The sequence below is a fragment of the Trichosurus vulpecula genome, chromosome 8 (assembly GCF_011100635.1).
Source record: "Trichosurus vulpecula isolate mTriVul1 chromosome 8, mTriVul1.pri, whole genome shotgun sequence".
Classification (NCBI taxonomy): domain Eukaryota; kingdom Metazoa; phylum Chordata; class Mammalia; order Diprotodontia; family Phalangeridae; genus Trichosurus; species Trichosurus vulpecula.
In genome coordinates, this window is record NC_050580.1 from 111,216,149 (window position 1) to 111,241,289 (window position 25,141).

The 25,141-nt window shown below is 45.2% G+C and overlaps 2 protein-coding genes across 2 annotated transcripts in view; one reads left to right on the forward strand and one right to left on the reverse strand.

Moving 5' to 3' along the window:
* The window catches only part of PDCD11 (programmed cell death 11), a 40,960-nt gene extending 20,137 nt beyond the window's left edge, over window positions 1-20,823 (reverse strand). Inside the window, exons 1-19 of the mRNA XM_036735965.1 lie at window positions 20,694-20,823; window positions 19,240-19,349; window positions 17,420-17,551; window positions 16,808-16,975; window positions 15,712-15,870; window positions 15,500-15,623; window positions 14,293-14,474; window positions 12,716-12,823; window positions 11,391-11,597; window positions 10,029-10,153; window positions 9,705-9,765; window positions 8,896-9,042; window positions 8,243-8,494; window positions 6,355-6,486; window positions 4,310-4,504; window positions 3,052-3,222; window positions 1,466-1,685; window positions 892-1,041; window positions 190-305 (exon numbers count right to left, since the gene is read on the reverse strand). Coding sequence (XP_036591860.1) covers window positions 190-305; window positions 892-1,041; window positions 1,466-1,685; window positions 3,052-3,222; window positions 4,310-4,504; window positions 6,355-6,486; window positions 8,243-8,494; window positions 8,896-9,042; window positions 9,705-9,765; window positions 10,029-10,153; window positions 11,391-11,597; window positions 12,716-12,823; window positions 14,293-14,474; window positions 15,500-15,623; window positions 15,712-15,870; window positions 16,808-16,975; window positions 17,420-17,551; window positions 19,240-19,341 — 2,751 coding nt within the window. The 5' untranslated portion in view covers window positions 19,342-19,349; window positions 20,694-20,823. The remainder of the gene's footprint in view (window positions 1-189; window positions 306-891; window positions 1,042-1,465; window positions 1,686-3,051; window positions 3,223-4,309; window positions 4,505-6,354; window positions 6,487-8,242; window positions 8,495-8,895; window positions 9,043-9,704; window positions 9,766-10,028; window positions 10,154-11,390; window positions 11,598-12,715; window positions 12,824-14,292; window positions 14,475-15,499; window positions 15,624-15,711; window positions 15,871-16,807; window positions 16,976-17,419; window positions 17,552-19,239; window positions 19,350-20,693) is intronic.
* Window positions 20,824-20,998: 175 nt separating this feature from the next.
* On the forward strand, window positions 20,999-25,140 carry ATP5MD (ATP synthase membrane subunit DAPIT). The gene is made up of 4 exons (XM_036736994.1): window positions 20,999-21,073; window positions 23,798-23,894; window positions 23,980-24,072; window positions 25,015-25,140. The coding sequence occupies exons 2-3, from the start codon at window positions 23,808-23,810 to the stop codon at window positions 24,067-24,069; spliced, it is 177 nt and encodes a 58-aa protein (XP_036592889.1). The 5' UTR covers window positions 20,999-21,073; window positions 23,798-23,807; the 3' UTR covers window positions 24,070-24,072; window positions 25,015-25,140.
* Window position 25,141: the final 1 nt, after the last annotated feature.

The following is a 25,141-nucleotide window of genomic DNA, read 5'->3' on the forward strand; positions in this document are numbered from 1 at the left end:
ATGTGGGTATTTGGGGGCCTGGTGTCAGGGTGATGCGCATTCAGAAGTGAGTGTATACCAAGGAAGAGGATGATATATAGTTATCACAAGGAAAATGCAGTTAATGTTCTGTGATCCCAAAAGATACCAGATAATCCAGTAAATCCAGAGGAAGCAATCCCTAAGAACAGAAGCCGTGGGCCAGCCTACCTGCTTGGCTTTTCTGTTCACCAGCTCCTGGCGAAGGGAAACATGAACCTCTGACTTCAGCGTATCAACGTGAAGGACGACAGCTTTTGTTCTTTGCCCAGGATCCAGCGCTTTCCCTGCAGGACCCAGGACGAGCATAGAATTCACCCCCTTCCTAGGACAGAGGAGCAAGTCCTCTTGCCTCCTGGTGCCCCACCCACCCACAATGGCAACCCCCTAGGCAGGAAGGAAAGGCAAATGCTCCGAGGGGATCTGTCCCCAGGCACTTGATACTACCCAGCACTAGAGGCCAGTCTCTAACTTATACAGGCAGAGGCCAAGATTGCACTGGTGGCAAGCTCCAATTTACACAAACCAAACATGTAAAAACCCACTTTCCCAATTATTATAGATCAGGAAATGATTTCATCTTGCAAATGGGTTCACCAAAGGATTACTTTAAATAAATGGCACACTGCCCTACTGCATTTAAAATAATTCTTTTAAAGGATTTGATTTGCATACAGTGACTTTGGAGCACAGGCTATGCACAAAGCAGGTTCCTACTGAATAACACATTATGGTATTAATTGGGCAAACTGATGTATACCCAAACCAGATCCCCAGGGCCAAGCTGGTCACCATAAAGAGAAGTGGATGACTTAACAAAGACCAAGAAGGGAAGAAAAACGTCACTGGATGTAAGAGGCTTTTTGTACTCACCTCCCTGGTGATATCTGCTGGCCCTCACTACTAGGCCAGGCACTGAGCCATTGCTGAACATCAGAGAGCCATCACTTGCCATGTCGTGCACCACCAGATCCACAAGCAGCCCTGGGGTCATCTCAGCCAGTGTCTGAGTCAACACAGAGTCTGGGCAGGATTAAGAGACAACAACAGGGTAGTCTGGTGGCATAGTGCACCCCATCCCCCACCTCGGGCAACACTAAAGAGACTGAGGACAGGAAAAACCTTGGGTGATCACACTTCCTTTTAGCTTACTGTCAGAGAAAGAATGGTGTAGTACAGGGGCTTAACAAACTCTGTAATAGGTGAAAATCCTTGGTGGAGATGGACAGACCCTGATCATAACCGAACAAGTCCTCAAAAGCACAGGGGGTGCAGGCATCATTTTTGCCTTAGGGCTTGGAAACTACCCTTCTCACCATCCCCCCATCCCACCTCCCTCCAAATATCCATGCAACATGGAAGGCCGCAGCCTTATTAGAGAGAATTAATGTGGATGAAGAGGCCCCTCCCCAGCAATACCCCAGTAGGCAGGTGTGCCTGCCCATACCTCGGCTGCTCATGAGGCTTCGAACACCTTGCAGCTCCTCCAAGCACTGGCTTAGGAGGGTGAGGGAGCTAACAGCCGTGTCCTCCTGGCTGACATCCGACAGACGCAGGGAGAGCAGCATCCGCTCTTTCTCCTCATCCACGTTGGTCACCATTGCGACCACTGTCTGTCCCTCAACAAAGTGGTCACTGACTGTGGTTACAAACTTGTCACTCAAGACCTAGAGAAAGAGAGCATCAAAGTCTCTGTTATCACCACCTCAGGGACCAAACAGGATGTGGAGGTGGAGGTGGAGTCTGGATGGTCCTCTTCAGCTCTAAATGTTACTTAACTTCACAACTCTGATCAACGCAGGGAACAACCATGACTTCAGAAAGACTGAGGGTGAGGGATGCCGCCTGCCTCCAAGTGGGACTGGAAGGTGGTGGACTAAAGGTTCAGAATGGGGCATATATATTCAAATATGGCCAACGTACTGATGTTTTTTGTTTGACTGGGTTTATGATTTATTACGGGAGGTGCGTTGGGAGGGAGGAGGGACTAATGGGGAAGGAAAGAGTCAATGAGAAGTGTCAGTATTCTTTTTTGAAAGGGACCATCAATAAAGAAAATTTTAATAATTACTGAATGCTCTTCTTAACAGCATGGGAATGGAAGATTTATCCTATTAAACCCCTATCAAGATGCTGGTAGGAAGGATAAAGCAGGCTCTACCTCCAGTGCCCACTGCAGCTCTCTCCCCATTACCCATACATACATTATCCACTGCCTCTCTACCACCACGGGTATGTCCCCTATCATCAGGCATGCCATCTAGGTCTGGCTTCCAATTGCTCGGTCTTCAGGGAATACAAATAGATCTTAGTTCAAAACATGAAAAAGGCAGCTGTACTCCGTGGGGGAGCCCCCAGAGTATCACACAATGCCCCCAAAGATCAAAGAGAAATGACAGATGAAGAAGGCCACTCACTATATTGTTTGTTTAAAACAAAGATGACAAAGGAGAAAGGAAAGGACGTAATAACTTCAAGCTGAACTTGTAACCTGACACTGCACAAATTCCCAAATACTAGGAAGCCTGGTCCTGACTGCTGACCTTTTTGGGGAAAGTTATTCTTCATGTCAAGGACTGTGGTATCACTGATATAAGCGGGCCTCCTGCCAAGGTCTATAGACTACAGCCCTAGAGAGTTACTCTAGCTCAGAGTGTTTAAGTAATTAATGTGCCCAAGGTCAATTAGCCAGTCAGTGTCAGGGGCAGAATCTGAACACAGGTCTTTGTGATTCTGTATCCACTACACCCTCTCTTCTGCTCTCCTCTAGAACAGCTCACATTGAGCTATCTTCACATTACACACGTTTTCCCCATGACGGCCCCACAAGGCAGGCAGCAATCCACATATAACACACCTAGCCCCTCACGGCTGAACTTCCTGGAAATGTAAACCAAAGCCAGCCACTTTCACTCGGGGGAAGTTCAGTCCCCCATGGGGCTATCTCTCTTCTTCCTTCAGTTTCCTGCCTGATCTCATTCTTCAAAGAGTTTCTTAGATGGAAAGAATCCCAGGGGGGAGAAGCAGACTTACTGACTTGGGAGCCAATCCAGTGAGGCCCGATGGGAACTGGACAAAGACACCATAGGCCTTGACACTTTTCACAAAACCAGTAAGCAGCATCCCAGGCTGGAATTCAGAAAAGACCTTGGGATCCTGGCCACTCTCCACAGCAGAGATCAGGGCGGGTTTCCTGCACAGGACCTAGGGCCAACACATCAAGGAGCATAGCAGAAAAGACAAAACGAAAAAAAGGCCAAACTCTTCTAATGTCCTCTGCCTTCCCCTCCCTTCCACTGCCTCCCCATCAGAACCCAAACCACTGGCCCATAAGTGACCCAACAAGAGCCAAACATCTCTGTAAAATGGCTGCTGGAAGGGGCACAAGAAGTTCCCTTATGTTCTCAGCTTAGTCTACTCCATCCTATTGTTCCCCCAAATCAGGGGTGGGGAACCTGCGGCTTTGAGGCCACACTAAGTCCTGGGGTGCAGCCTTTAGACCGAGTTCAAGTTTTACAGAAGAAATCCTTTTATTAAGGAGATCTGTTCTGTGAAGTTTGGATTCAAGGACTGCACTTGAGGACCTAGAGGGCCACAGGTGGCCTCAAGGTAGGTTCCCCACCCCTGCCCCAAATTCTTTTCCACCCAAAACCATCCTACCACTGCCTTATTCCTCAGTTTGTTTTATTCTGAAGATCAGGCTTCATATTATGATTTCCCAATGACCCAAATTAGGACCAAAGCCAGGAAAATTTTATGGAACCAAGAACTGACTGAAGAACAATTTATATTGAAAAGCAGCTCCAAAATTAAGGCAGAATAGGGCTGCTATGGGAAATGTCCAGCTTAGTGCTTCCTATCTCTCTCTCTCTCTCTCTCTCTCTCTCTCTCTCTCTCTCTCTCTCTCTCTCACACACACACACACACACACACACACACACACACACACACACACACACACCCCAAGCATTCACATATGTCCCAAAGACATTCAAACTCCTCCCAATACTCTCCCATCCAGTGCCTTCAACTCATTTAGCTCAGCATACCAGCCTCTGCCTAAAACACTCACTTGGCCTTTCCCATCAGACCCAGAGCCTCATGGACTAAAAGGACGAAACTGGGTTTTGGATTTTTTTTAAGCCTAGCCTTCATCAGGTGCTATGCACATGAACCCAGAGTTCACAATCATGACTGACCCAAATGAAGCCCATAACTTGGGTCTGATCAATGGTTTCTCTATCTAGGAGGCCCAAGGCTTTCACCCCTCACAGACAACAGGAAAGGATACAATATGACCATCACTGTGGCTCAAACACAAGACCTTGTGGAGGATGTCACCTTCCTGGAGCCAGTAGCAGAGGAGCTGACTGTTGGTGACATTGTCTGACAGATGTGTTGCAGGAAGCAAGGCATGGATGTTGTTGGGTAGGATGGACACCTCTAATCCTTTCTCAGTCTTCTTCTTCACCTTCACATCTACTAACTAAGAGTGGAAGAGAGAAATAGAAATGAACGCTTTTCTTGAGCAAAGACTGGCCACGGCCCTGAGCTGGAAGTAGGCCCAAAGGGGTATAACACTGTGTATAACCTTTGACCCAACAATACCACAGCTAGGTCTGTGTCCCAACGAGATCAAAGAAAAATGAAAAAGACCTATCTGTACAAAAATATTTAAAGCAGCTTTTTGTGGTGGCAAAGAATTGGAAATTGAAGGGATGTCCACCAACTGGGGAACGGCTGAACAACTTGTGGTAAATGATTGTGATGGAATACTACTGTGCCGTAAGAAAGGATGAGGGGGTGGTTTTAGAAAAACATGGCAAGACATAGACGAATTAATTCAAAATGAAGTGAGAGATCATTGTGCATAGTAATAGCAATGTTGTAACAATGATCAACTGTGAAAGATCTGGCTGCTCTGATCAACACAATGATCCGAGACAATTCCAAAGGCCTCAGGATGAAAAAATGCTATCCACTTCCGGAGAGAGAAAAATAATGAACTCTAGGTACAAACCAAAGTATAATTTTCTTACTTTATTTTTCTTGCTTTAAAAAAATGGCCAATATAGAAACATGGTTTGCATGATTTCACATGCATAACTGATATCATATTGCTTTGCCTTCTCAAGGGATGACAGAGGGAAGAAGAGAAGGTGGGACTCAAAGAAAAAAGAAAAGAAAATAGAAAATGATGAATTTGGGGGAAAAAAAACCCTACCATCCAAAATCCCAATGGGTGCCAACCAGAAAGAATTAAACTCTTTAGCTGTCCAACCCCACTCTCCCTACCCTCTTCTATGAAGTTTCTGGTGATACCACAGGATATATAAGCCAACATGGTCTCAGAACCAGTTAAGGGGGAGAAAAGGAGAAAATGTTCACCAAATTTCAGTGCTGGAAGCCATTTTAGAAAATGAGTCCAAAATGTTTTACACAATTGCACATGTATAACCCATATCAGACTGGGGAGGAAGGACAGGCGCGAGGGAGGGAAAAAATTTTGGAACTCAGAATCTTTCAAAAAATGAATGTTGAAAACTGCCTATATGTAATTGGAAAAAATAAAATACTATTAAATTTTAAAAAGAGTTCAAACCCCTTCCCAATGCATGAATTCCCTTCTACATCATACAAAACATATCCTTCCAGCCTTTGAATCAAAGAATCACAAAACTATAAAGATGAAAGAGATCTCTGAAAGCATCTAAAGAGTCCAATCTCCTTATTCTGTTAAGGGTTAAGCGACTGGCCCAATGACCCATGGCTAGTCAGTGGCAAATCTGAATCTAGAACACACATTTGATGACTATCAGACCAGTGGTCTTTCTGTGTGGCTTTGTCTGAACATCTCTGATGGTCCATTTGGAAGTCACTGCTTATAACTGAGGCCAAAAATCTGACTCCCTGACGTTTCCACCCAGTGTTCCTAGTTCATGCCTCTAGTCCCACAGAGAAGTAGTTTTCCCTAAGAAAGTAAAAAAATTTCAAGATGGCAATTTTGTCCCAAGCCTTCTCTTCTCCAGTTTAAACGTTAAGTGTTTTTAACCTAGCTTTGTATAGCATAGAATACTAAAATGCTAGGAAAAAACAAAGCCAGAATATACTAAGGTCTCGTCTGGTACGTTTCTTGGAGAATCAAGAGGACAGACTTGGTTGACTTTACAAAGCCTCTGGCATAAAAACCCTGGACTGGAAATCAGAAAGTGTAGATTTGGACCTGGTTTTAGTAATAAGTGGGCGGATGACTTTGGACAAGTCCTTTCCCATCCCCATACCTCAGATTTCTCTACCATAGTAAACAAAGTAAGATGAGCTTGAAAATCCAAGTACCTGCCCAATCTGGACTGTAGCTTTCTTCTGACTCTGGGCTGGGCCTTCCATCTTTTTGTCATTGGATAGCTTGAAGGACAAGAGCATCCTCTCCTGCTCCGGCTCACTTTTCAACACTGTGACCTTCACTACCTGGTAAGAGATCAGCAAATGTTGGCTGACCAACTCCTGGGGTGTGTACCCACAAGAGAGGGCAGGTTCCTTCCATTACCCCACAAAGGAAGACCATACAGGTTTAGTTTCCGATGCCATTCCTTGAGAACCCTCAGGATTCCGGATGAGATGGAGATCAGGAAGGGAGGGAGAAATGACCCAGACAGAACTGTCACAAGGCAGCCAGACAGGAAAGGGTACAAATTAACCTGACCTAGCCTGCTCTCACTTGTGTCACAGCAATCATCCTGATATAATGGTGAGTTCCAGGGACCCTCGGGGTAAAGAGGACACTCATTCTTTCTTGCGCCCAGTTGTCACCTTAGCAAAGCTTCAGCCTTCAATTACCACCCAGTGACCATGAGGGTGGGAACTGGCTCCTCCCTCAGCATCTATTTCTTCCCTGGACCCAGCTGGGACTCCAGCTCCAGCCCTTCCAAGAGAATATAAAGCTAGAGCCTCTTCTGGCCTGGGTCACAGAATTATCTACATCAATGGCAGGACCCCATGGCCACTCAGACACCTGACTGAATACTCACTACTCCCTTGCCCTTTCCTGGACCCAGGAGGGCCAATCTCCTCTAGAGTTCAGGCCCCTTAGAGGCTAGATCTTGCCCACAACCTGCTGATGTGTTATCTCTATGCTGCTCAGCCCTCCTCACTCCCAGGTTCCTATCTCCTCTTCCCTCTTTCTGTTATGCCTCTGGAACTCCTGCTCTATTGTCAATAAAGTTTCCTTCATCCGAGCACTATCATTCTTTCCACCTTCTTACACTCATGGAAACCCTCTTTTTCAGAAGTAAAATCAAAATGCCTGAACGTACATACCAAACAGCATGGGCATTGGCATACACGTGACAGAACAAAAAAAAAAAAAGACTGTACACGAGACAGCAGGTCTGTTCTATACTGCTAGATTTCATTTTTAAATCTATAATAAGATCAATGTGTAGCTTTCAAAACTGTTGATCTGATCTCCCCTCCATACTTTCCTCCATTAAAAGAAAAGTCTCAATGACCTCTTCTTCATTTTTTTTTTGCCACCCCATCCTTATCCTCACTTGCCCTTCTACCCTCTCTTCCCACCCCACCCCCACCCTGCCCCAATCCCCAACATCAGGAAAGGAAAAACAAGGTCAAACAAAATAAGCTGGCTCTTTCAAAAAATATGTGCCTTATTCTGCATCCCAAAGTCTGGTTTTCTCCTTTATTTATTTTTAAGTCAGGCATTTATTAAACACCTGATATCTGTGTGGCACTGTATTTAATGCTTTACAAGAACTATCTCAGTTGATCCTTGCAGCAACCCCTGGAATGAAGGTGCTATTATTAGCCTTATTTTACAGCTGAAGAAACCGAGGCAGACAGTAATTAAGTGACTTGCCCAGGGTCATACCGCCAACACTGGATTTGAACTCAGGTCCTCACAATTCCAGGTCCAGCATCCTATCCACTGTGCCACCTCATGGCCTCTTGAAGACCCTGCATCCCTGTCTGCACCCTGTCCAGTACTGAGAGCTCCTTCTCGCATGCTCCCTGAAACACTTCTTGCTACTTCTAGACTGCTACCCCTCCTTCAAAGCTCAGCTCCCCCAGAAGCCTCTTACTTCATCTAATCCCTCCTCGGTATTCCCCTGACCAGGACGGACTGGAGCTGCAGAGAGTACTGCTCCGGTCCAAGGGGCCGCCATGTCTCCCTGTCCTTCAGACATCACTGCCTCTGCGGGGAGCTCACCTGTCCCACGTAGAAGGCTTCCTCGGGGGCTGAGATGGGCTGGGCACCCAGCTCCTTCCGCTGTACCAGTCCCCTCACATCATTGTAGAACTTGACAATACAACCGAAGTCCTTGATGCTGCTGATGAAACCATGTGTCTGTAGCTCGGGCTTGGCTTCCCTGTAGCTTGTGAGAGCCGGGAGGCTCGATTCCACCAGGGTCTTCTTCAAGGTCATTAGCAGTTTCTTGTTCTCGGGGTCACATATCAGAACCTGGGAAGGCAGCGTGGTTAGCAATCAGCAAAAGGAGGGCCATGATGGCATGGTGAAGACCACAGAGAACTGGTCCCATTTCTCCTGACCCCAATTATTCCCCTAGAGCCTATCTGCACCCTTCCTAGGGAGGGATTCTCAGCCCAACTGCCTGTTGGATGAAAGTCTACGCTGCAACAGCTTCTACTCAAAACACCTCTTCCAGGAAGCCATCCCAGAGCAGCCCTCCAGAAACACTCACTGTTGAACAGGTTTCTTTTCTGCCTTGTGTTACTTTTGTATATAAATGGCCAGCATCCAGTGGAGGGCTAAAATTCTAAATACCCACTATCTGCCCACTGGTTACCTGGGCCCTGCTAATACCCGCCAACAGAAAGCCACCTTGGCTCAGCAAGTCTCACCCGGCACTTGACCTCATCTTTGACATGATACTTCTTTTCAGGATGCCGGATCTGGACATCAGCCAAATGCAAAGTGGGCACAAGTCCTTTGATTTGCTCGGTCACCTTCACAATCATCCCATAGGATCTTAGTGCAAACACTTTGCCCTGGGGGGAAGAACAGAAACAGTCACCACAAGGACTCCAAACAGGTCTTCCCTTTCCCCATTACCACCAAGTAGGGCCCCACATCCTTAAGAAGCCATCTGTGACAGAAAGCTTTAACCATGATTTCACAATCACTCCATACCCCAGGGGCAAGCACCATGCGCACAGCACAGAACTTCCTCATTTGCACTGTTTCTTTACACATTATACAGGTCTCTGGCGTGTGTGTGCTTCCTGCGACTTTTAGACTCCAAGGTTTTAGACTCCAAGACTCCAAGGTGGAGATAAGGACCACATGTCTCCTCCCAGATTAAAGGAGAGCCTGATAGGTCAGTGTGAGTTGCCCACAAGTATGAATACAGCCTTGTAGCTGACACTTCCATTCCCCCACACCTCCCCCTCACCCCGGTCTCAATTAACAAGCTGTAACAAACTGAACCATGAGGATGCTGTGACTCAGCCTAACACTCATACTTAAAGTTTTTTAGGGTATAGTCCCTCTGACTTAGCCACATGTGAGGTGATGAAAGCTAACCGTGATGCTGGTGGCAGGCAACTTTGGGAAGAGTGACCACATGAGAGTTGAGCTGGAGGAACCTGGATGCCCCTCTGAGCGTGGGGGCTGCCTCTGCTGGCTAGACTACCCCAGTGGAGGGCCTCACCTTGACTATCTGCCCTGGCTGGAGGTCATGATATCTCAGGAACGGAGCTGTGATGATGCTCCTGGGACAAACAGGAAAAAAAAGACAGAATCAAACAGCAGCAGAGGGTGATGTGGACGATGAACAATGGTTCCTATACTGACAAGAAGGGAAACCCACATCAAACAGTTTGTATGGAAGGTGACATTCATGATGGTCTCCTGCTATGGTACATGTTGTATCCTTGTGGACACACATGCTCTGGCACACACTCTCGCAATACTCTCTCTCTCTCTCTCCCACTTGCGCACGCGCACACACACACACACACACTCACTCACTTACGTTTTCAGAGACAACAACGCCAGATTATCCATTGGGCTGAAATCAATAACCCGACACTTGTGCATATTTCCAGGCTTGAAATTCTCTGGCTTAAAGGACTTCTCAGTCTGGGAGAGGTGCATGATCTACAGGTAAAGTACAGTTATTACAGCAGTCTGCGAGATACCCAGCTGATCCAGAAACACAGCAGACAAATTTCAGAGTGCTCTGGGGACACTTGGTACACTCATAGGAAACCATCAAATGAGCTTTTTGCCAGTCTGTTTGCATGCCTCCCCCACATTAAATGGCACTAGAGTGACAACAGATTGTGAGGAGGGGAGGCTGGGGTGGCTGAACTAGGCTGAAACCGTTTCAAGGCTGGCTGGGCCTCAATGTTGACAAACGGATGACAATTAGGAGTGACGGGCAGCCTTACAAGACGCCAGCCAAGCATCGTGCTTCTGAGAAGGAATTCCCAGTGTGCGCCCATGTAACAGATAGTAACTGAGCCAAGAGAGAATGAGAATTCCAATGTGATGATTTCATTAAATGTGTGCATAGGCACAAAACGACAGAACACTTGGGAACACTCCTAAGGCAGAAAGAGAAACTAGTGAACGGGATGTATCCCCCTCCAGATCACTCTTCGTAAGACGATGAAAACATACCCAGCAGTCCAACAAAAAAGCACTTCTCACAAGAGAAACCTCCCAAACACATCCTGCATTCCTCTTTGTTCTTTCTATACTTTATCATCAGGACAACCAAATCAGAAAAAGACTGGGGCAATGGCCTCTCATACTCCCCTATGTCTGAGAGTACTTACTTGTCATAGAAGTGCTCTCTTAAAAAAAAAAACAAACATGAATGGCATTAACTCAGTATTTTTGACCAGTGGCCAGAGGTCACAGGGTAGCAAATGCTTGCTCACACAGAACCATGTGCAATTAGTAACTTCCTAAAAGCACTAGAATGGGCTACTTCACTAAGTAGTGAATTCCCTATCCCAAGAGTTACTCAAATAGAGGCGAGATGCGGTTTTTGGAAAGCGGCCTCATGCGCTGGGGCAGGTAACTTTTAAACCCTTCTCGGACTCTAGGCAGCTTCCGAGATAACATGCTATATCAATACATAGCTAACAGGTACCAATTTTAAAGAAAAGTACGTGCATGTGGAAACCCAAGCAAATCCAATCAATCAAAGCAAACTAATACCACTCTAGAAAAGCAGCAGATTCAAGGACCACCCAACCAACATCTTCTGTGGACTTCCTGAAGTAGAGCAAGACAATTCCACACAGGTATGAGAGGAAGCAGCGAAGAGCCCAGGTGTCCTGCCCACCCTTCTAAGTGACAACGAGCCCATGCCCGCCCTCCTCACCCTGGCATAGGCCAGAGACCCATCCTTCAGCCTGAAGGTGGCACCAGCCTTTGCAAAGAAGCCCTGGACAGGAACATCATTCAATACGGCTCCAATGAGGTGGTGGCAGAGACGAGTGATGGGACGGCCAGCTTGCAGGAAGGAAGAGTGCAATGTTAGTCGCACAGACTTGGTACGTGGATGAACTGAGAGGATACAGGCCCTCACCTGTGAGGAGGAGCAAGGGGAAAGATGCATTAAATAAGAAAGGAGGCATGGCAAATCAAGGTTCCTAGACCAGACCTTCCAGAGACCCAAACTCTCAATGTCCCTATGCGTAACAGAAACATATCAACCACCTGCACCATGCCATAGAGCGTTTACTCGGCCTGCACGGCCTTGACTGACCCATCCACATCAGGGCTGTGTCACCACATCAGCTCCAAGATGTCGGGAAGCACAACAGACTGAACCGCTGTCGAAGTATGACGAGATGTTCAATCAAGGCTTTGAGACGGTAACTGGCATTAATATCTACAGCTCAGGAACACCACAATCACACTAGTGACTCCCTACATATCAAAAGGGTGGTGTTGCTGCCCTGGACACTGGTTAACCTCACAGAGGTAGCACATTCAGGACCCAAGGTCCACAAGGGGGGAGAACAATTAATGCATTCATTAACTAGGTCTCCTTCTAGCGCACTCTGTAAACTGTAAAATATACCATAAATGTGAGCTATTACTATAATTGGCAACAACAACGTTACATTTGGCCCTGACTACAATTGCCACAATGAGAGAAGATTCGCAAAGTCTGGCTTCCTTCTAAAATGCTTAAGAGTTTATATATAATTCAAACCTCCAAAATTTCTGAGTCCAAAACAAATCACTCCATGATGAAAGGAGTACAAAGAAAACTGAGGCAGGCAGGTAGCATGGGAGAGATCCCAGGACTTGGAATCAGGAAGATCTGAGTTCAAATAGCTGTGTGACCCTGGGCAAGGCACTTAACCTTGCTCAGTCCCAGTTTCCTTAATGAGGATAATAATGGCGCCTACTTCACATTGTTATTGTGAGGATAAATGACACAATCATATGTAAAATATAATCCAATACCATCATTAACTTTTATAATGGCTCTTCCTTCTTTAAATTCACCGGGATAACAGCAAGGAAAGAATAGTAACAGATCACAGGGAAAGTCCCAGACCTGGTCGCCTTTCCCTATTCGGTGCGTCACTCCTGAGGAGCTGACTTAAGTGTCAGGAGCCTCTGGCTGCCTCACCCCAGTGCAGGAATGAGGAGGGCCGAAGGCAGCTGGGGACAGAGTCTGGTCATTCTTACCATTTGGGTTTGGAAGTAATGGCCTGTCTTTTTGGAATCCAGGTGCATAAAGTCAACCAGTCCAGTGAAGGAGTTGAAGAAGCTCAGGGTGAGACCATGAGGGGTCACCTGGAAAGAAAAGGAACAGCAAGCTTAAAGGGACCTCATCAATCCGCCAAAGTGATAAAAGACAGCGAGAGTCAATGGTGGAGGAACTACGCGAAAACAGGCACACCAGTATCTGGTCAGTGGAGGTGTGAAGTAGTCCAACCATTCCAGAAGACAATATGAATTTATACAAGAAAAATCTCATTTAATGAGTTCAAACTCTCTGACCCAACCATCCCACAGCTGGATATAAAGGCAGTCAATTACACAAAGTTCTCATATGTGAAAAAAATATTCATAGCAATACTCTCTGTGGTAGCAAAAAACCTATTTTTAAAAACGGTGTTAATTAGGGAATGGATGAAATACTCTATAAATTTAAGGGAATGGTGGTACACTTTATAATGAATGTAAGAAATCCAGAGCATTTATGGGAAGACTTACATGAAACTGACATAAAGCAAAGGCAATAGAACCAAGAAAACATTCACAAAGGTTACAGTAACCTAAACAGAACTAACACTGGAACACCACCAAACTCAGATGAATACAATGAAATATACCTCTCTCCTCTGTCAGTAGGGGCAGGAGATTACAGGTGCAGAACATGCATACAGTGTTAGCCTTACTTACTCAATTTTTACTTTGTTACAAGGAACAATTCAGTAGGGAGTGGGAAACACAGGGAAATAATTCTGCTATTTTTTTTTAAAAAGAGAATAAATAAAAGCTATTAACTTGGAGTGGGAGAAGAATATTCTCAAGAAGAGGCCAATCCCTTCTTAAAAGTTTTTCAACTTTTTTGTGTCATCGACCCTTTGGAGAATCCAGTGAAGCCCCTGTTCAGAATGTTTTTAAATGAATAAAATAAAACATATAAGGCCAGAAAAGTAACCAATTATATTGAAATAAAGTCATCAAAGTATTTTTTTAAAACACCATTACCAAGGTCACAGACTACAGGTTAAGAACCACTGCTCTAAGATCTGAGGACTCACATTCTGCCATGACAGCAGGTTTCTCTCCTACTTTAGAGTTTTGTACACTTAGAGCCAAAAATCCCCTACAAGGTTATCAAATCCAATCATCTCATTTCACAGACAAGGAAACTGAGGCCCAAAGGTTAAATGACTTGCCCCCCCTGGTTGCACCTTCACTCCTGGAAGGGTAAGAATGCTAGCACGAACACCCAAATGCTGGTCCTTTCTTTGGACTGTAAGCTCTACCCATTACCAAGATCCAATGGGGAAGATGCTCTGGGAGGCTCCTGTTCAGATAAGGAAGACTCCATTCTACTTTAAGAGAGCTCCCAGTCTAATGGGAGCATGGGGGGGGGGGGTAGATGAACTTTGCTATGCAACTACAGAAAGTGCTTAGGAACAGCAAAGTTCAACCAGGAAAGGGAACTGTCCAAGACTAGTAGCCCATCAACTGAGCTATACCACAAGGGGCCTCAATCAGTTTTGGTTAGTTGGTGTCCTGTAGCTTACCTTCTGCACTTGAGCTTTAACCACCAGCCCTGGTAACAAGTTATCCAGCGTCCAGTTCTGCTTTTCTGTAGCAATGGCCGCCGAAACCTCTGACTGTATAGTGGACAGATGGACACTCTCCCCATTGCCTTTCACTTCTTTAATGAGGCAGTTCAGATACTGGCCCACGTGCATTTTAGTACCTGAAAGTGAAGAGTAATCTTTAAAGAGGAGAATCTTCCCTATGACCAGGACCTGCTCACTCAGGCCCAAGTTAGCCCCCAAAGGAGCTGTTCCTCTGCCAGAAAATCCAGTTTCCAGGGCCCAATTACCATCCCAGGTCTACCTCCTAGGAGCAAGTTTATGTCCAATCAATCAATTAAGCAGTGTTTATTAAGGGCATTCTACGTACCTGGCATGGTGCTGGCCAGTGGCTGCCTTTCAAAATCCCATATTCACAATAGATTTCATTCATACCTTATAATTCCCTAGGGTGAACTTAGAATAAAATCTGCCCCATAAGAATGAGGCCCAAGGCCCAACCAAGTTTCCTCACAAGAGGCCAGGTGAGCCAGGAGCTCTTATGGAAGACACCACAGCAGGAACACAACTGTCCACACCATTCCCCATCTCCACCTAAGAGCCTTTAAATTCTCCAAGGCCTGGCTCAAATGCTGTCTCTCCTATAGACTTTTCCCCAGTTCTCCCAGTCCCAAATAAGCTTTCCTTTCCCCCGACCTCACAAGGCACCAAATCCTTCCCCTCATGCTCTTACCATACTCTATTCTGCCCCATGGCTATTGGACAGTACTATCTCCCCTTGCTACGCTGTTAGCTCCAAGAGCACAGGCCTTTAACACTGAACATTCCTCTAGCCTCTGGGATGTTTTGGACATGTAGGACAAAGTTCAGCCCCTAGGACAGTGCTTTACCCATAGTAAGTATTTAATAAATGGCTGATGAATGGATGCATCAAGAAAGATGAAGGAGAATCCACATTCCAGCCGAGTTGGGTAAGGCCTTGCCAACCCTTTTCTTTCTATCCATTCGGTAAAGCAAGCGGTCTTCACCCAGCCCCATCGACCTACTTGACAGCCTGGGAGATGAGCTAACAGCAGCAGTCAAGGGACCTTTCACAGACTTACCACAATGTGGTCCTATGAAGCCCTTTTAAACAACTGATCTTTAACAGACTCTTCCCCACCCCCACCCCCGTCTCTCCCCTCACCTTTGCTTTTCTGTTTGATGTACTCCTGATCTTTCTGCCAAGGCAGGAAGGCTTTAGTCCCTCCCACACCGATATCCACCAGGTAACCATGGTCTTCCACGCTGTGCACTGTGCCTGTGAGCAACTATGACAGAAGGTAAGCACATGTGTGGACAAGCTTGGCAGTCACCTTTCTCATACATGCATCTCCCCCGCAGCCCCAGACCACATACCATGCCTGGCTTCAAGGCCCCAGGGCTGAGCACTGCGTTGACATCTTTGGGGTTCAGGGACAGTCTGATACTCTTTTTCTTCGAGGCAGAATTGAGGCTGCTGACAACACAGCGTACCAGCATCCCCGGCTGGAATAACTTGGACAAGGGAGCCAGCTCCTGCACAATGAAGACAAGAGAGCCCAGCTAAAATGTACATCCTCCCGAACCGAGTCAGGAAACCCCAGGTTGTACTTTCTCTAATGTGTTCAAAACAGCCTGTAAGATGGAGGGGGAAGTCAATATGAAAACCCTTGCTATCCATTTTGCAAGAAAACTGACTGAGGATTGTGAGGGGCTGGGATCTGGCAGAGATAGGTCTGTACCATATTTCCCAACAGCATCACTGAATGGGCAGAGATGTCTCAGATGAGTTATGCAAGCTGTCCCTGCTCCCCCCCCCAGACCAGGCTGCACCAAGAAGGCAATGCAAAGTCCTTATTCAACACTGAAGTTTCAAATGAAGAATGGCAAACTATCCACCAATACATGAAAGAGTTCTCCAAATAACTAATAATAAAGAGAAATGCAAATTAAATCAACTCTGAGGCTTCATCTCACCTCCATCAGATTGGCAAATACTGGAGGGGCTGTGGGAAAATGGGCAGGGACTGTGCTTCTGCCCTTCTCTGTATCCCCACAGATTAGTATGGTGCACAGCACACAGAGAGCACTTTAGAAGTGCTGGATGACTGGCTAGATGAATTGGACGAACTCATACAGAATGAAACAGGCAGAACCCCAAAACTAATTTCCACGATGAACACAATTAACATAAAAGAAAACCAGAGTGAAAAGACTTCAGGACTCTGGCCAATGAAGAGACCAATCGTGGCTTCTGAAAACAAGTGGAAACAGATCTGAGGGGGTCATTATTATTGTTCCCATGCACTGAATTCTCTTCCTTAATCGAAGAAGACTTGAATTGCCATTTAGAGAGCAGTCAAACATCCAGGGGCTCTGTAATAAGCTCCCAACCTACCCAGGCCTAGAAAGAAGAAATGTTCTTCCTTTTCCACCCCCATTCCACAGCAATTCCAGAGCTGAGGTCCCTTACCTCCAAGGGCTCCTCCTGATCCACCTGTTCATTCAGTTTCTTGGTATAGGCATCACAGATATTGCTCGCTTGCACGTATCCCCAGAGACCATTAGGCAGACTGACCACAAGCTCCAGATTATTTACCTCCTTCACACAGCCCAGGAGCCGCATCCCTTCACTTAGAGCCTGGAAAAACCGAAAATGAACCACCTCGGTGGGGGTGGGGGAATAGGGCACAACATGGAGTCTGGAGACTCTATATTTAGTCTCAGCTTTGTCACTAACTAGTTGTGACCCTGGGTGAGTGACAGTGACTCCCCCTGTCTGGACCTCAGGTAACTGAACCTCGGTAAACTGGACCTCAGGTAAACTGAACTGACCTCTAAAGTCCATTTCTTCTCTGACATTCAAAAAAAAACCAAAAAAACCCAACAACAAAGACCCTGGCATTTCAGTGAATGAGACAGGTCAAGGATTTCTCCACTTGCTTCATAAACCTTACTTAATATTGCTATTGAATTCTGGCCAGGACCATGGCAGATCAAGGACCACGGGCAGGGGAAAGGGACCAAAGAATTCAGTAGCAAAAAAGCCAGGAAAAGCCAGCCTGCTGGTCACTGGCAAACAAACCTCAATGCTGAGTATCCCATACTGCTCTGTTTCAGGTTTGCTGGGCTGTTTTTTTTCTGCTTTTGGCCTTTTATTTTTAGCAGCTTGTTCTTGGCTCCTTTTTCTTTTTCGGGATCCTTCCTCAGTAGGAATCTAGAAGAAATCCCCACAAAGACCCAGAGAAGTCAGGGAAAGAGAACATAATGCAATTCCTAACTTTTCCCTCTGACATTCTGCCACCCCAATTCTTGAACCACAAGCCCAGGCTCTTCACACTTCAATCTAAGCACTCCATTCTCCCTGCCCAAGACAGACACCTACATATCCTCTCTTTGTCCATACATCAAATCATCTTTGCTAATGTTTTTGAAGTCTGGCCCTCATCACATCCGTACCCTGCTCAGAGACCTTCAGTTCTCCATTCCCTCCAAAATTAAGTTAAAACTCCTTAGGCCTCCTCTATAATCTGGCTCCAACCTATCTTCCCTCCTTACCTCTTCTATCTCCCAGCCCCTTTATGTACTCTAATCTACAGGTACAAACATCTCTATCTTTAAGAATGCTGTTGTGATCTTTTTTCCATCTCTGCCTAGAGACCTACCTCAAATGCCACCTCTTCCAAGAAGCCTTCCTGGCCCTTCTGTCAAAAGGGCTGCCCTCTCTTCTAAACTTTACAGCACAGCCTTCTCTGTACCATCCTTATGGCACCTTCTATATCCTGCCTCACATCACAGCTAGTTTGTGTATATGTTTTATTTCCTATGGGACTTGATGGCAGGACCACATCTTATTTGTCTTCCCAGCTCTTACCAAGCACAAGGCCTTGATACAATAGGCATTCAGTGAAAGTCTGTGGAATGAATGACTGGAGTCTAAAAGTTATGCTATCAATCAATCCAAAATATTTATGAAGTTCCTACTACTATGTATCAGGTACTCTGCTAGGCATGGGGATATGAAGTTTATGTGCACAAATAAATACATTTGAAACAGATACAAAGAAAGGGAAATTGGGCGGTGGGAAAGGATCAAAAAAGGTCTTCATGTAAATGGTGGCACTTGGGCAGAATTTTAAAGAAAGGATTCTATGAGTTGGAGGTTAAGAGAGTATAGATTCTAGAAATATGGGTGGGGGGCTGGGAGGGGGAGAGTCACTGTAAAGGTAAAGAGACAGGAGACAAAAGATAGAGTGCTCTGTGTGAAAAATAACAAGATGGCTTGTTTAGCTGGACAGATGGCTGATTAAGAGAAGCAATGTACCATAACAGTAAAAGGCAGGTTAGGGTCAGGTTGTGAAGGGCTTTAAACGCCAGAGTATCTCTATCTCCGACTTGATCCTACCAGTAACAGGCAGGGGAATGACATGATCAGAACCGCACTTTAGGAAAACCACCTGCTCTGTGTATGGGCTGGACTGGAGAAGGGACAGTCTTAGGGAAGGATGTAGAGCAGACACAGGTTGGACTGTATAACAACAGCTCTGCATCCATGTTTCTATGATCATCTATGACCCTCCTCTAGTTTCCCCCCAAACCCATCTCAAAAACAGCCAAAGTCTCACTTCATTTTATCCCTCCCCTTCACCAAAAGAGCATCAGGGTATCTTATATCCAGAATCACAAATATCTGAAAACTAAGGTATGAGATAAATCCCTGAGATTCAAGTCTGAGTAACCCAGTACTGGATGCTCTTTGTAGAGGAATCTGGTACACGTACACACACACAAACACACACATACACACACACACACACACATTTTTAGAAAGTGATCCATTCTCAAGTCCAGGCTTCTTAAGAGCTCTAGAATCAAACTGTCATTGCCTGTTTCTGGCTGACTTACATCAAATAAGTTATCGTGTTCAATTGGCTGCTGGGGAGCTTTCTCTGGGTGCGCCTTCTTTTTCAAACCCCCTCGAGGGAAGCTGTCCTCCTGGGATGCCATGTCAATTTCTTAAAGAAAAAAAATGCAGTAAATGACGGTGAAATGTAATACGCCTCCTAAGCATCACTGGGCCAAGGAAAGAACAGCCAAGACTGAGAAGCTCTGGATCCCAGGCCTTAAACCACCCAACATTTTGAAAACCATTGTCTTTAAATGGAAAACGGAAGGCCACAGATCTTTAATCAACTGCTGCTGCTTGATCCCCTGGAGTCCTTACAAAACATCCATTTCCACAGAGCCCTCAATGCTCCTACCACATTAACGACAGAACCCAAAGGATCACTTTATAACAGTTACAGGCAAAATAAAAGGATCTCCCAGGGAAGCTGGGTGTGGTGGTAAAGGGGTTCACTAACGTGATCCGTTCACACGTGTCTACAGGAGAGTTCTCTCCTGACTCCTCAACTATCCACCTATCTCTTGGGAAGAGGAGTCAAACACTGGCCAGTTACACGACTATCAAGACTGGATGGAGTTCAGAGTCTAAAGAAAGAACTAACCTTTGGGCCTATTACTCTCTTCATTCCCTCATCTGTAAAATGGGGAAAGTAAGGCTTGCACTAACTCATTGATTTGCTGCTCAGTGATGTCCGACTCTTCATGACCCTATGAACCATACTGTCCATGGGGTTTTCTCCGCAAAGATACCAGAGTGGTTTGCCTTTTCCCTCTCCAGTGAATCCTTCTGTCAGGCAATCAGAAGTTAAGAGACTTGCCCCAAGGTCACACAGCTAGTGTCAAGAGGCCAGATTACAACTTAGGTGTTCCAGACTCCAAGCCCGTGTTCCTTCTACTGAGCCATCTCAGAATTTACAAAGGATCAGATCATGTGATCATTATTATCATTACGTGTGGATTAAGGAAAGTCTCCACAGAATCTAAGTCGGACCTAATAACCTAGACCTCCAGAGAACAGTAACCACCCCTTTACCTTCTAGGGCCCTCAGCAAATTGTCAGTTTGCCAACAGAAATAGAAAGCATTAGTGCTTTCAGGCACCTTAGAAAAACCATCCGATCCAAACATTTTTTACATCTTGGGCACCGTAAGCATGCTGGTAAAGCTTATGGACCCTTCCTCCAGATAACGGCTTTAAATGCAGAAAATAACTACACCGGATTACAAAAAGAAACCAATTACAATGAAAGAGGGATCAAAATGTATTCAAAGAACAGCCCTAAGCCCTCAGGCCGACCCTGGTTTAAGAACTTCTCATCTAGCCCAACCCCTCCCTTTGCAAATAGGAAACTGAGGCCCGGAGGAGGGAAACTCTAGGTGCGACACACGTAAGACGGAATGAGCGGTGACTGGAGTCTCCAACGCGCTCCTTCCTACGCAGGCTGCCTCACTTACCTGTCCCGGGAGCCGCCGTCAGACGGTCGGATTGGGAAGTGGAAGCCGCGGGAGAAAGTCTCCCGAGCTACGGCTTATCAGCTCGGACCCACGTGGATCACCGACGCCAAAGCAGTCCCGGAAGTAAATCGCCGTCTGAAAACTGCTTCCGCTCGCTCCCAGGTAAAGTGGTACGCGCCGGGGGGTGGGGGGTAAGGGGGCGTGAAATCAACAACGGAAGGACAGAGGCTTTCCAACTCCAACCAATCGAGGGCGAGACTTGCGTTCCTCTCGCCCTATTAGCGGACGCCGGGGGAAAAAGGCGGGCTCTTCCGGGTCGGGGTTGGGGGCGGCCGCAGCGGACAGTGAAGGGCAGCGGCTGCGGTGGGTCCTGCGGTCGGGTGAGTAAATTGCGGACGATCCCGGACTCCTAACTCATTTTTCCGGATCCCTCATTCGGCAAGTCGGGGGCCCTGAGTCCCTTCGGAGCCCGGAGTACCGCGAAGTCTATGGGGGCGATTTAATAGTTGAGTCCCCAGCGCTGCGGAGGCCAAGGCCGGCAGTGGGGAGGGGGCCTGGAGGAGAGCGAGAATGAAGGAAGGGCCCAGGCAGGAGTGGGGAGTGGGGTCCTGATTGAAGCGCCTTCTCATCGACTGGCCTCTAATTCTCATTTCCTTATTCGTTTGGTTCTCTATGGTGTTTGCAAAAACGTGCACTCCCCTTCTTCCCCACCCCCAGTCTTTTCATAAAAGAGAATACTGAAAAAAGGGGGGGAAAGGCTGGGAAAAAGAGTGGGGGAGGGGGAGCGGAAGGCCCTGGAAATGGAACAGTGACAGATGATCAAGAATTGGGGTCAACAGAAAAGAATGAGGCAGGATTAAGAATCTTGGGGTGTCAGAGCCGGGGGGAGGGGAGGACCCTAGGAATAAATGAGTTGTAGTACAGAGGAAGAAATGGGCCCTGAGGGGGGAAAAGTAACAAGGCCCCAGTCACGTGGTAAGACACCTCGGGTACCAAAGACGGGAAAGACCGGACCAGGAGTGAGTGGGGAGTACAGGAGAAAACTAGTGGTTTCACGTTTGGAAGCCAAGATCTCCGAGTTTGATGATCGACCCGTATTTGTCTGTCTCCTTAGCATCTTCTCCAGAGTTAGGCACATAAGGGTCCATTGAGTACCGGAGAGAGAATGAAAACCATTATGCTAATATGTGCAAGGTATTTTGGAGAACTTGAGAGGCAGCTCAGCATAGAGCATAGAAAACTGGTCCCTGACACATGGGAAATCTTGGGTTCAAGGCCTGCCCCTGACACACTCTGGCCACCTAACCCCGGGCAGCTCTGTGAATCTCTCAGTGCTCCCGGCAACACCAAGACTGTAAATTACAGGAAAGGTGGTGACCTGCATTGGTCGAGGGAATTTCGATACCTGAGAGTTCCTATCTCTACTGTGGAAAATTCCAAAATGTAAGGTTGGCTTCCTGGGCCCTAAGAACTCTGAGAAGATAAGCACAAAATAAGTCAACCATAAAAGCTAAGAAAAGATTTGACATGGATGTGGATGATTAATCTTAGATTTAGAGCTGGACCCTTTAGCCTTAGCTAAAGAACACCAGTCCTAGCACAGCGATAGATAAATAAATATCTAAAGAAAAATAGAGTATATAAGGACATAGGGTTTCCAATAACTTGAAAGTACAAGCTATTATATATTATAGGTTTTAGCAGTTTGGTAACCAGGTTGTACAGTTATCCTAAAATCTTTAGCAGGGGCAGGATTAGAAACTTAACCTCCTTATTTTGTTATTGCTGTGTTGATTTAAAGGTTGAATTAAAGATTGCAGTGGTGTTTTGACAAGAGTATTATATTTGGAGTCATAAAACCTATGTTTTAGTCCCTTTTTTGCTATTTATAAGCTTTAGGACTTTGAACAAGTTGTATAAATTCTCTTAGCTTGTTTTATCAGCCATAAAATAATAACTATAATGCTTTGAGTTTTGTAATTCACTATGCATAAAGTTATCGTTATAACAGCCCTGTTGTTTCTTGTTCAGTCATGTCCCACTCTTCATGACTCCTTTTGGGGTTTTCTTGGCAAAGTTATTGGAGTGGTTTGCCATTTCCTTCTTCAGCCCATTTTATAGATGAGGAAACTGAGGCAAACAAGGTTAAGGGACCTGCTCAGGGTCACACAGCTCATGTCTGACGTCACATTTGAACTCAGGTTTTTGACTCCAGGCCCAGCACTCTATACATCTTAACTAGCTGCCTTAACTAGCCTGGGGTACGTGCTATTATCTCTACTTTACTGGTGAGGTTGAGAGAGATTTGCCCAGGATCACACTCTGTTACGTATCTGAGGCTAGGGGTAGTACTTGACTGTATTGGGAGGGTCAGGTCAACAAGTTATTTGATGGTAAGCATCTTCGAAGGGCCAGGCATTTGCTTAGTAAGTACTGAAGATACAAAGGAAGGCCAGAAAAAACCAAACCTGGCAATAACATGGAACCAATTGTTTGTAAACATGAGAGAATGTGTGTAAAGTGCTTCTTCGTATAAATTAGGGCTGTCCAAAATTCGGCCCCAGGACTGCATGCAGCCCGCCTATAAGCATAGAAATTTACAAAAATGCTTTAGTAAATGAAGCCCATCTACCGCAGAGCTCTCCCTAAAATGGCAAATCAAAATATATTGTCTATTTCAATAAAAACCTAAGTTTGGACAGCCCTGAATAAATCATGAAGTGCTATAAAGATGTTAGCTCTCATTATTTGAATTGTAATATGTTTTAGCTATACCAGTGCTAGAACTTCAGATAGTGGATGAAGCAAGGCAGCAATAGTCCAGCTGGACTTGGAGCTGGCAAGAAATACATCCTAATCCTGCTTCATCAGGGACAAATCACTTCACTGTCAACCATCTGCCAATTCTCTCTCTATATAAAATGCTTTGCAAACTTTAAAGTGCTATGTAAATATTAGCTGCTATTAATTAAGAAGTCCAATACCAGCCAGGAGAAAGCTGTTGTTAGCTGCTGTATTCAGTTATGTTGCAATAAATTTAACTTATTTGCTCAAATCAAATTGCAGCTAAACCTATTAATTGTTGGGTTTTTCTTTATATTTAGGATTTCAATTATGGCAGGTCCAGAATCTGACAGTCAGTATCAGTTCACTGGTTTTAAGAAATACTTCAATTCATACACCCTTAATGGCAGAAAGAATGTAAGTACTTGGTGGCGATACTTTGGGCCATTCTATTTTAAGATAATTTTGATGTAACATTGCTTTTCTGATTGGTTTTATTTAGTATGTACTGGCCACTTATGGAGGAATCGCTTTGCTCATACTTTACTTCAAGGCAAGGTCTAAAAAAACTCCAGCTGTGAAAGAAACATAAATGGTAAGACACTGACATGGTGTGTCAAAACGTTGTGGCTGTGACTGAGCAGAACAAATTCCATGTTTTGGTTCCTGAGTTACTTTGCTAAAAGAAAGTTTTCTGGAGTTTAAAGTCTGTTCATAGGATATGTTACAGATGAAAAGTGCCTGTAATACAAAAACCATAAGAGACAATTGCTATTTTAGAGGGCAACTTTCTTCTCGTAGCATTTTAGTTGTTTTTAAGGGATAGGGCAAATAGAGCTTCACCTCACATATTTGGAAACATAATATTGCCTCTTAGAACTTTAAGCATTTCTTTGCTCTTTACCATTGTTAAACCTAAAGTTTTCTGCTAAATTCTCAACTTTGTTTTTAATCACTATAAAATTGGTGCCACTAGAACATATAATTTAAGTCACAGTTTGAATCATATGTGAATAGTTCCTTAGATGTTTGGATGATAACAATGATAAAGTGTCTGTAGGAATTATGTTTTAACAAATGCATTAATTACAAAGGACAGGCTTTGTAATTTTGTTAGGTGGAATGAACATGTTCTTGAGACACTCCCATCTCTACTCATCCTTTCCAGTCCAATTCAAATAATACCTCCTCCAAGAGACCAACCTTCACTTATCCCCCCAGTTGGTATTGAACTTAACACCCCCTCTTCCCTCCAAAGCTTAGTTGCGTTTTTTAGGCACTTATGTATTTTTATTATATGTACACCAATAGACCTTAAACTTCATAATGGCAGATACTATGTTGTATTTTCCCTAGAAGATAAAATAGTATTCTATTCACACTAGATGTTTAATAAGTATTTATTAAATTGAATTTTCAGTTTCTGTTTAGTGATCTTTTCCCAAAGTGAATACTGTGACATCTAATGCTTGACAGATGTTTGCCTTTAAATTGGTATATGTATTCACATTTATGTTTTTGTTTTTTGCTTTTATAGGAGCCCAGTATATGTGTGTGTGTGTGTGTGTATACTTTGTCCATCATCAAGTTCCCTGGCTAAAGGACCTGCTGTCAACTTAGCATGTAATCTATAGCTCTTGAAATAAAACATGAACTCAGAAAAG